Source organism: Nelumbo lutea, chromosome 1 (assembly GCF_056320005.1).
Source record: "Nelumbo lutea isolate HS-2025 chromosome 1, American lotus-T2T, whole genome shotgun sequence".
Classification (NCBI taxonomy): domain Eukaryota; kingdom Viridiplantae; phylum Streptophyta; class Magnoliopsida; order Proteales; family Nelumbonaceae; genus Nelumbo; species Nelumbo lutea.
Window position 1 is genome coordinate 125081801 of NC_142684.1, and position 12104 is coordinate 125093904.

Consider the following 12104-nt stretch of genomic DNA (forward strand, 5'->3'; position numbering starts at 1 on the left):
TTCTGAAAAATTTTAAATTGCACATGTCATAAAGTGAAAAGATAACTAATGAATTATTAATGATAAGGACTAAATTGAGACTTTTTAAAATTTTAGGTATTGCAATGACACATTTAATAGTTTATAGCACATCAAGGCAACTTTTTTTGCTTTCAATGTCAATAAAAAGTAATATTTTATAAAACAACTAAAATAAGAGAACTTTTTTAAAAAAATATCAAAAAAGGGGAGTGGCATTGTTCATTGTCTTCCTCTACCTTCCTTTGTATTCATGCACTCATTTCAACGGGTCAACAGGTATCGACAGTCCATCCCGCATGCCGGAGGTTCCAGAAGTCGGAAATACGATGGGCTCTATGCGACATTGGTTCTTCCAGCAGAATAAGTAGAAAAGGGCTGGCAAAAGGACCTAACCCAATCGCACTGGATGTGATCAAGCCAGACGTTACGGCACCGGGGATGAATATATTGGTTGCCTGGCCTCTTACTGTGAGCCCGACTCGACTGAAGAGTGATAAAAGAAGTATTGAGTTCAACATAATCTCAGGGACATCCATATCATGTCCACATGTGAGTGGCCTGGCTGCCCTCCTTAAATCTGTACACAGAGACTTGGTCTCCCTCAGCGATCAAATCAGCTCTAATGACAACAGCTTATATGCTAAACAACAAATTTACTCCAATTAGAGATGTTTCTGCTGGTTCTTCTTCCTCTTCAGATTTAGCAACACCTTTTGCATTTGGACCAGGACATATCAACCCTGAGGGAGTATCCGATCCGGGGCTAATTTATGATATCGGCACTAAAGGCTACCTAAACTACCTATTTAGTCTGAACTACACTTCATCTCAAATGGCTGTCGTAGCTCGGCGGAGTTTCACTTTTCCTTCTACTAATCAAGTTCTTCAGCCAGAAGACTTGAACTACCCGTCATTCGCTCTGCTTTTTAACAATGGTGCCCAGAACATTACGTTGACATACAAGAGAACGGTGGGTGCCCGCACTGGCTTCATTCCCTGCAACAAAACTCCACCGGTGAACTTGACTTCATCGGGGATCCTTTTGCCAGCCCTTCCAAGGAACTGCTCTACTTCTTCTGTTGGAAGAATCAGTCTGCATAAAGCCCATCATATTTCTGACTTTTGGAACCTCCGGCACGCGAGATGAACTGTCGGGACCTGTTGATCCGTTGAAATGGCTGGCATGAATATAAAGGAAGGTAGAGGAAGACGACGAACAGTGCCACTCTCTTTCTAAAAAAGTTCTTTTATTTTAATTATTTTATAAAATGATTACTTTTTATTGATATTGAGGGCAAAAAGTTGCCTTTATTTGCTAGAAATCCAATAATCAATGACCGTATTGACAAAAATATCCATCTCAAATAATACAGATGACCAAATAATGAATATGACGGTGACTCTCACGAGGTTATACCGGCCACAAAAAAGTGTAGCATAGGTTATATGCCACGCGTATTTTGTTTTTTACGTGCCGGTCATAAATTGAAAACCAAAACCGGTGTACTTTTCCGAAGGTTCATTTCTACGTTTCCACTTTTTCCAAGAAAGTAGGCCGAATAGCAGTCGAGAGCGAGCGCTCATTTCTCACCTACCCCCGCCCCACCGGCTCCCTCCATCCTTCGTTTCTCCACGAAATCTGACCGGAGACGAGAAGGCGAGACTATGAGCGGCGGCTGGTTTCTAAGAAATGGTGGGAAGCGCTGCCTCCATCGACTGGTGGGGAGATATTCCATACCGAACTTTTGTGTTTCAATAGAAGCCCCTTTTCTAACAAAGCAACAGTCAAGAGCTTACTCTCCAACACCCCTTCTTCTATTCAGGAAGCTCAAGGGGTCCGGCATCTCTACTTCTTTTTATTCATCTTTGTGTTCTTCGTCTTCTTCTTCTTCTTCGACGACTAGTGGTTTTGTTGGATGGTATTTGGGCATGATCGGATCCCATCCCGTTCTCACGAAAAGCATCACTTCTGCCCTTATTTATACAGCTGCCGACTTGTCCTCTCAGGTAACCCTAATATTCTCTTATTCTTCTTCTTCCATTTAAAATTAGTTTTATTTATGATCCATTCCACCATTTAGCCCAACTGCTCAAGCAGTACGGAATCTTGTCGTACATCACTTTCTGAGGTCCATACTCTGTTGATGGTGCAAATGGACTTGTGTCCGACTTTTTAGGCTCCACCAGTTGCACGTAAAATGAAGGAAAACCGATGATTTCCCGAAAATTGCTATTTTACGATGTTTGGTTTCACGTAAAATGTATGTGGAAAATAAACATTTCCCAAAATGTGAGTACTGGTTGTAGGAAAATGCCATTCCTCTCAAATTTCTGTGAGTTATTTTCCAAACAGAAGTTAGCCATCTCTATTCATATTTTGCAACACTCAACTACTCAAATTTGTTTTCAAATCTAAGAAAAACACCAAAACACCAAGAAACTTAGCAATATTTTTTTTTTTTCGTTTTCCTACTGAATATAATTTTAAGGAAACCATTATTTTCCTTCATTTTATGTGCAACCACTCACAGCCTTAGTTTCTAAACGAAAAAAATGACATCCTTGCAAAGAGACATTTCCCTTCATTTGTGTGTTATGTAGAGATTAATTAGTTGAGATGAGTAAAAAAAGGTGCACAAAAAGAAATTATCTTTCTCTTCTGAAAAAAGAAGCATTAAAAGAAATTATTTTTCTCTTCCAAAAAAGGAGCATAAAAAGAAATTACTGCAAGAACGCCACCCTGACAATAACAAATATAACAAGGAAAGCGGGTCTGCCCTTACTTTAGTAATTTTGCTGGTAACCCATTGAGCTCAAGAAGTACAAAGATCATGTATGATGCCTCTTTCCTACATAAAATGGCAATTGAGGGAATACCAGCTCTTGACCTTGTCCATTTTCTTGTGAGAAAGTGGATGTCAGCCATCACACCAAATTACGGGCACTATATGACTATACTTGTTTTAATAACGAGGGGTAAAGTGACAATGACCTTTTGGGTTCATGGTAGCATTTTAAAAGCAAGAAGCACCATTCAAGTGCAAAGAGTTCCTAAAGCCTGTGACACATGGCTGAAAGAAGTGAGGTATCACAAAAAAAAAAAAAAAAGAAAATTTAATATACAGGCATATGCAAATCAAGATTCTGAAAGAAATAAAATATTTCAAAAAGCTTGTTAGCTCAACTTGGTTAGAACATTGTGTTATTAAAACAGTTATAGGATCATACATTCAAGTTCCACATGGTCTTGAACTGTTTAAATCTTATAAATCATAGGTTCAATCTACAATATAGTGAATTACCTATTCAGCATTGTTCAGGTTTAATTCATCAAAACTGAACAACAATTCAGGTTAGGCATATATGGGTACATAAAAGCCAAACACTAGAAAATGAGCCTCACCTGAGCCAACTGCCTAGGTATGCCTGACACATGATTTTTGAAACGTTGGTTAATGGAGCCACATATAGTTGGGATATGGCTTTAAACAGAACAGAATGGTGAGACAGGGTTCATGTAGCCGACCTCATATAGTTGGGATAAGGCTTGGATGATGATGCTGGTGATTAATGGAGCCACAATATTTATCATTTGATAAATATCATGGCTTGATATTGATAAAAAAAATATCATGGCTTGATATCTTTCTTTCCTTCTGCTGCTTTTAAGGTACGGATGGGAACTTCAAAAAATATGAAATGATGATTACCAAATGTAGGTCTCTATTGCCTGTATAGGAATAGAAATTGAGATGTAATAGCAGAGGAGATGACTAAACCAGAGATGGATGAAACGGGTATAAGTTTAAATAACTATCCAATTAGGCCATCACATCAAGGATGTTGCAGGCAGATGTGTTACTTGCATATTCAAGCCTTATAGGGGAAGAAAAGCCAATAAGGGCGGTGCTACTACCTGTAATGTAAGGGCTGAAACTAGAAAGGGCAGCAGGTTACTGGGCTAGCAAATTGAAGGAGACTCAAGATCAATCATAAGCTGGATAAGAGGAGAGGCATATGGTCCTTGGATCTTATGGAGCAGGACATAGAGGCTAAACTCTTGTGTGAAAGAGTCTATTGGTTTAAATTTTTAGTGATTGTGGGGTTCTCAATAAAGCAGGGGAATGGAAATGTGTTATGCTATATGGGTCTTTATTTATGTACAAAAACATGTACATCTTGTACATACAACACCATTTTCTGTTTTCACAATAGAAGTCTAGAATTCTACTTTGCTGAATCGCTGATTAAAAAAACGCTCAGATGTGTCAACTCTTCCTTTTTAGTGGTAATATTCTCTCTTGTGAAATTTGCATGAAAAGGATCAATTGATAAAAAAATTCTGAAGTGTATTTGAAATTTGAACCTGTAACTCAATAGTTTTATATTGTCAAATGTTGTGTCTCCCTTTGCTGGTTTTCTATATGAATGATTTTACCTATGGTACATCATTATATCCTGATTCTATAAAAAAATTTTCTCAGATGATCTCGGAAACATCTTCAGATTCTTTTGATTCAATAAGAACACTACGTATGGCTGGATATGGAATGTTTGTTTTGGGACCATCACTTCACTTCTGGTTCAACTTTATGTCAAGAGTCTTTCCAAAGCGGGATATGGTTACTACCTTAAAGAAAATTGTTATGGGGCAGGCTGTTTATGGACCTACAATGACTGTTATTTTCTTTTCTCTGAATGCATCTCTACAAGGTAAGCAAGATGTTCCTTTTTTCAATTATGGTATTTATTTTATTTTATTTTTGTCTGTCATAACTACTGTTTTGTTTTTGTAATGATGATTCCTTGCATCTCTGTGTTCTTGTTATAAAATCTCTTTCTAGTTTGACAGGAAAATGTAAAAACTTAACTGAATAAAGAAAAGAGGATGTAAAAGAAGATAATACTTCAATGCAATGATGCAAGGACAATTTTGTAGCATCATTTTACAAAGTAAGGCTAATGTCTTGAGGTTTGTCTTGGAGCAAGGCTAGGGAAACCACCCTGAGGCTCAACTTTCAGGCTCATGCTAAAAGTGGAAGGGTCTTCTACACTTGTGAATTGTGATGACTCTTACCAAGAACAAGCATTTCATACATTAATTGAACTAGAGTTCTCATCATAAGACTGGGTTAAAGGCCAATTCTGTGTCTTTTGCTTATATCTATATAATCTGTTTTATTTATTTATTTTTTTTTGTGTTTTTAACCTATGTTACATGGAACACTTCAAAATGAGTGCCATACCTGTATTTGACCTGTATGGATGTGAAGAATGAAATGACACTTGAGGGAATTCTTTTCTTTGACACATTTGTAATATGTGACCAATGAACCTCAACCCCTTAAGGTAAAATTTGGACACAAGTGGTAGATTTGTAATACTTGATAATTTAGTATAATCATTCTTTGTTTCTTACTTTTTTAGTGTTGTTTGCATTGATTAATGTGTCCTGTTGGCAGTTGATAGTGTAGTCAGGGGCTTTTTTTTATGAGTAACTGCAAAATTTTATTAAAGATTCAAAATGCTTCAATCATTACAAGCATGCATCCTGTGGATAGGGTAGTGATTACTACCCTACCACTTCAAGGTATACAGATTACAAACAGGCCCAAAACAACTGATTTCTATTGATGCCTTGCTTAGCTAGAGTATCAGCAATCCCATTTTCTGTTCTCGGCACTTGTATCTTTAAATTTATGCTCCTCATCAGCTGTTTCAATTGTTTCATTTCATTTCTATAACCCCATACTGCTTTCTCCATGTTTTCCAAACATCAAATTACAACCATGGTGTCACCTTCTACAATCAAATTGTTTATGTTCATCTCCTTGGCCCGAATCAGTCCTTGGAGTACAGCTAGGAGTTCAGCCCTTGTAGAGTCCCTTCACCAAGTGGTCTTGAGAACAAGGTAATAATATTTCCTTGTTTCTAAATTCACTTCCCATACTTGTTGATAAAAAACACCTCCCATACCTGATGGGCCTGGATTTCGCATATTGCTTCTATCAAAGTTTAGTTTGATAAACCCCTCCTTGGGTGGTGTCCAAAGATTGTGGATTTTCAACTTCATTGAAGAAAGCCACTTCTCCCCACCTCCTCCACAAATCATCATACATATGTACAGGGAGAAAACAACTCCAAAGATTTTACCCAATGCACCACCCTAGCCATAATGCATTCAAATTTCAAACACTGCCTCTGGACGTATTTCCTCATCCCTGAAAATTCTTGCATCTCTCTTCCCATATTGTCCAACAAATTGCTGCCCTTGTGCATCTCCACAAAATCCTATCTCTTTTCTTTGACCAATTGAAGATTCTGCATGGAAAAGACTTGCTATATTTAAGGTCACCATCCACCTGTAACCAAAGGGAGAGAAAAACTTTCCCAAATAAACACAACAAAAAGACAAGTGATTAGCAAAATGATAACAAGTCTCACCGCCAACCTTACAAAGCATGCATCAATTTGGGGACAAACACTAGTTTGGCCTCTTCTTTTGTAGCATGTCCAAAGTGTTGATCTTTGCGTTTTTACACTTCCCAACATAGTGCCCCAATTTTGGGAGGAATGTTTGGAGGCTTTTATTTCTTTTGTTCTTTGGCTGTTAGTTATTGGGCCTCGGCCCATTAGTATAAATAATAACTTGGTAGGACGGACAGAATACTTTTGGTTTCCCTTTTCTTTCTCCCATCTTCTCTCTTCCCCAAAATCTTTGGCTAATTCTTACCCTTGCATTTTTCACCTCTCCCAAAACCAAGAAGCCAAAATTGCCTCTTGCCTTTCTTCTGTACCCCCTGAAACCAATTGGAACTTAAGTTTAAGAAGACCTCTAAGGAATGTAGAGAATGGAGAAGCTGTAGACCTTCTCTGCTCAATAGATGTTTACATTTCCCCTTCATCCCCTGACCAACGAATTTGAAGCTTCACCCTTCTGGGAAGTTCTCAACTAATTCCTTTTTCGGGGCCTTGGTGTTGGAAGAAAATGTTCCAAGTTTCCCTTTTAAGGTTTGGTGTTCACATATCCCTCCTAGAGTTTCATTCTTTGTGTGGGAGGCCTGCTTAGAAAAAATAAACATTTGTGATTTATTACAGCAAAAAAAAAAAAAAACAAAGGTAAGTTATACACCCCCTCCCCCCATGTCTGTACCCTATGCCGCAGTAATGGTGAATCTGCAGACTGCACTTCCTTAATCTTGTAGGTTACAGCTGGGCTGTTCCTGAACATATAGAAGAATTCCTTTGACAACGGCAAGGTAGTTGTCTTGGTAGAAGAGGGAAAATTTATTTGAATGCGGTGGTCCAAGCAGTGTTGTGGGGTGTGGGAAGAGAGAAATAGCCATATTTTTTAAGAAAAAAGGTAGATTTGTGGGTGATTTGATCACTCAAATATCTTACTTGTGTAATTTGTGGGTGCTGAATCCTACGGAATTGAAAGGGGTTTCTTTGAAGTTTGAACAATCTACAGCTGAATGTGGTGGAGTTCTTGTTTTCTTCCCCCATCCCTCAAAGAGTTCCCAAACTCCTAGATAGGAATGAGGAGGGTTTTGTTTTAAATTTTGATGGTAGTGCTTTGGGAAAATCTCAGTACAGTTTGAATTGGAGGTGTGTTAAGAAGAAGAGATGGAAGCATTTGGTGGGCTTTCGGCGGACCCATTGGGATTACTGACTCCACAAAGGCTGAGGTTCCAGCTGTCCTATCTGGGCTTTGAATAGTAAAAGAACAGGGATTGTCTAATCTAGCTATCAAAGGAGGTTCTGTCAACAACAGTTTAGAAAGATATGGTCCTTGAAGACTTGCTCACTTTCTGATCGAAGCAAGAGATATTTTGAGTTCCATGACTGTGAAGCTCATCTGGATTCCTAGGGAGTTGAACCATTTAGCTCATAGTTTGGCCAAATCTGGTGCTCTTGGGGAATTTTTTACAGTGACAGGAACCTACCTTGCAGCCCCTTGTTTGGCAAACATATCTGCTAGCCCATTTACACTCCTTCTAATCCACTTGAAGTCAGCATTGATATCCTCTGCTAATATTTGAACTTCCCTGAATATATGTTTAAGAATCCATGGAATATGTCTATTACATCTTGCCCAAGAAATGACTATTTTTGAATCCCCTTCCACTCCCACTTGTCGAAAACCCAATTGCTTTACCAATTGGAGTCCCTGCAGTAAAGCCGGTAACTCTGCCTTCACTGAGTTTGTGATGCCAATTGGCCGTGAATATCGAGCCACAATCTTACATTCTGAATTCCTGATTGCTCCACCTATTCCTGCCAATCCCAAGTTGCCCAAAGAGCTGCCATATCAAAGTTCAATTTACTTTGTTAACTTCTGGTAGTTTCCACTAAACTCTTAGTTTTTCCCTTTCTCTTGATGACTGTGCTATTTATTTCCATGCCCTTAGGATATCAGTAACTAAGAAAAACTGTCTAATGCTTTTATCTATAAGGCAACACTCACTTTTATATTGTTGGTTACCTCGTCTAAAGTTCCTACTTTTTCTAGCAAAAATTCTGTTATTCCTTTCCTCCCACACTACCCAAGCATAGCTGCCTCAGTGGCTTTCCACATTATTCTTCATCTTTTCTTTGTTGCCTCAAGAAGTTTGGATTGAAAATATCCATCACCTCTTGGGGAGGGTCCCACCTACAACCCAAGAAAGAACAGAAAAAAACCCAGATATGGAGTACAAAAGAACAAGAGATTAGTAATTGGGATAGGGACTCTCTACTATCCTTACATAAAAAGCACATATGGGGAGAGAGGCAGGAAAAAGGCCTCCTTTTTTGCAACAAATCACATGTATTTACCTTACCAAGGAAGAGAGTCCAATAGAAAGCTTGAATTTTTGGTGGGACAGGCTTACTCCAAATTTCTTTCACTGGGAGAACCACCCCTTGGGAGTTTGGAGCTAACAGAGGCAAGATGTTTGAAAAAAGAGGAGCAGGAGAAAAGTCCATATGAGGAAAATACCTAGAACCTAGAGTCTTCTAGGTTTGGGTCTAAGAAAACTATCTGCTAAGTTCAAAGAAGATCAACCAACAAATTACATTCTATTTAGTCTTTCCGCAAGACCTCTTCTGAAACCAAGGTTCCAGTTGATACCTGATTGGGAAGGCACTCCTAAACTAGATATGGTTTGATTATTGAAATTAGAAAGGGCATAGAGATCAAGGAAATAATGTTTTAATGGTGACTCCCCTGCCAAGGTCTTCCCAGAAACGAATTGTCTCCTTTGCCCACATCATACCGAATGGAACTAATAAAAATAGGGCATATATCATGAATAGCTTTCCAAGGAGAGTCTGAAGTCAAGTGAGGAGTCATTTCAGCATCCCAACTATTACAATCCAGACCATGAATGCTTGCAATTACCTTGTGCCACAACATGTCTCTTTCAAAAGGAAATCTCCACAACCATTTACCCAACAAGGCAGTATTCCTATGAGCAATGTTTCCAAATCCTAGATCCCTTGCTCTTCTGGCTTACTAACCTGATCCCACTTGACCAAGTGATCCTTTTTCTTTTCTCCTCCCATGGTTTCCATAAAAAATCTCTCATGTACTTTTTTAATTGTCTTGTTATCCTTGACGGGATCCAAAAAGGGGAAAGGAAGCAAATGGGTAGATTTGCTAGCGTGGATCTAATCAAGGTGATTCTTCCCCCTAAGAAGATATAATTTCTCCTCCATGAGGTCAGTTTCTTTGCAAATCTCTCCACCACCAGCTTCTAGAATCCCTTTGTCCTCAGGCCCCCCCCCTAAAGGTAAGCCTACTAGTTAACATCCCAACTCCTAATCTCACAGCCCAACACCTCTGCAAAGCTTAGGAGTTCCCCTTCCTCCAAATTAACTCCAATAATTCCACTTTTGTTCCAATTAATCCTCAATCTAGAAAGGTCCTCAAAATTCTCAGTCAGCAACTTTTGATTTCCCACCATTTCTGAAACAATGTCCTCACAGAACAAAGTTGTATGATCAGAAAATTGGAGACGTGAAACAACTACTTGGTCTCTTCCAGCCCTCCAATCCCTAATCAAACCCTGAGCATCCACAAGTACAATCATCTTACTAAGGACATATGTTATTAAGGTGAATGAGGTCCCCTTACTTAGACCTCTCATGGCCGGAAAGAAGTCTTTCGCCACTCCATTGATAAGGAAGGAATAGTGTACGGACTTAATACAAACTTTTATTTACTTTCTCCACCTTTCTCCAAACCCAAGCCTCTCTAGGATTTCTACTAAGAAATTCTAGTTCACTAAGTCATAGGCCTTCTCTAAGTCCAACTTACAGACCAAACCTTTTCTTTCCTCTTCTCTAAGTCCAACTTACAGACCAAACCCTTTCTTTCCTCTTTTCTTTATTTTCTCAACAGCACATTCATTTGCCACAAGGATTTGATCCACAACCTGTCTCCCTTCCACAAAGGCCCCCTGGAAAGGTGGCGTTATTGAGGGTAGAACCTGCTTGATCCTTTCTGATAGAACCTTCGAGATGATTATGTAGAGACTCCCTATTGACTGATTGGTCTAAAATCCTTGGGGGAGATTTTGCCTCCTTTTTCTTTGGTATCAAAAAAATAAAGGTAGCATGTGATCCAAAAGGGATCTTACCTTTACAATAGAATTCTTCAAACACTTCCAGGAGATCAGATTTTAGAAAATCCCAACACTCTTGAAGGCCATAAAGATGCCATCCGGTCCCAGGGCAGATCTATCCATGGAAAATATTGCTTCCTTAATTTCTAACAATGAGAAATTTCTTTTCAATCCCTGGGAATGTTCCTTTGAGATTTCAATCTCATGTGACACCTTGTACTTGTATTAGATTCTGACGTTCATACCAGTATCTATGTAATATAATTTTAAACAAACTTAAAGATTATATTTACATACAGGAACTTTCTAATAATCATGAAGGATTTGTAAAAATAATGTTATCCATTTTAAATTCTCAAATACTTAATAATCCTTGTTTATATGAAGATTAATTGTATCATATGTTCTTTTTGAATAAAAGTATAATCTTTTTGTGCATATTTCTACCCTTATTTTCAATTTAGTGCTTGTTTGTTCTTGAAAGAATGAGAGTTAATGAGGCTTAAGCATCATGCCTTGAGGCTTATGCTTGACACATATGAAGTGCCTTGCCTCACACCTACACCTTTCAAGACATTGTTCTGTATCTATCACAACCAGTCAAATGGTTCTGTCTTTCTCCAACTCCTTTTTGAAACTAGTGAATGGAACTTAGATGATCTATTGAGTGCATTGGTTACTGAGTGATCTCATCAATCCTCGAGAGTCAAACTCAGTGGAAACTTTGAAATAGTTATCTTGGCTAGCGAAATGGTTCCTCTCTCCCCCCTCTTTTTGTTGAAACTACTAGGTGTAACTTTGGATGTTTCATTGAGTCCATTCATTGGTGAGTGATTCCCGTGAACCCTAGAGATTCAGACTCTTGGAAACCTTGGAATAATTATGATGGTTCTCATCCTCTTATCTTCTCATCCTTCTAATTCTCTTTTAGTCATTCTGTTTGGTTATTACTTATGGATGTTAATTTGTTTTTCTGAAGTGGATTAATCTGCATTATTTTGACCGAAATTCATCCTGATGAGCTACTTTCAAAACATAATTTTAGGTTCTCTTTTGGTTAGAGTCATGAAGAAACCATATGGAAAAAGTCTCTCTTAGAACAGGAAACTTGTTAGCCATGTACTCTGGGCCGACTGGGGTGGGAGACTCATTGAGGGCTGAGATTCTTGGAGCCATTGAAGGGATTCAAAGGGTCAAGGAAATGAAGATAAAAAAGGTGGTTATAGGAGGTGATTCTGAAATGGTGGTGAAATGGCTAACAGAGGAAAGTGCTATATGATGTGGAAATACAGCAATGAAAAGAGGAAATATAAGTGGTTAACCAGGGACATGGAAATTCAATGTAATTGGATCAAGAGAAGTCCAAATGCATTGTAATCTTGTTTTATCATTAATAAAATTTCATTGTTACTGATAAAAAAAAGTCTCTCTTAGAAATCTGCCTACACCAAAACAAACCATAATTTTTTAATTTCT

At 38.3% G+C, this 12104-nt stretch overlaps 1 protein-coding gene across 2 annotated transcripts in view; it reads left to right on the forward strand.

Annotated features, from left to right (window-relative positions):
* Positions 1-1524: 1524 nt before the first annotated feature.
* Positions 1525-12104, forward strand: part of LOC148877348 (Peroxisomal membrane 22 kDa (Mpv17/PMP22) family protein) — a 29660-nt gene continuing 19080 nt past the window's right edge. The window contains exons 1-2 of one of the 2 annotated variants that reach the window (XM_088985364.1): positions 1525-2028; positions 4506-4734. In XM_088985364.1, the coding sequence (XP_088841490.1) occupies positions 1687-2028; positions 4506-4734 (571 nt within the window). In that variant the 5' untranslated portion in view covers positions 1525-1686. The remainder of the gene's footprint in view (positions 2029-4505; positions 4735-12104) is intronic. The other variant, XM_088985374.1, reaches the window with a different exon arrangement.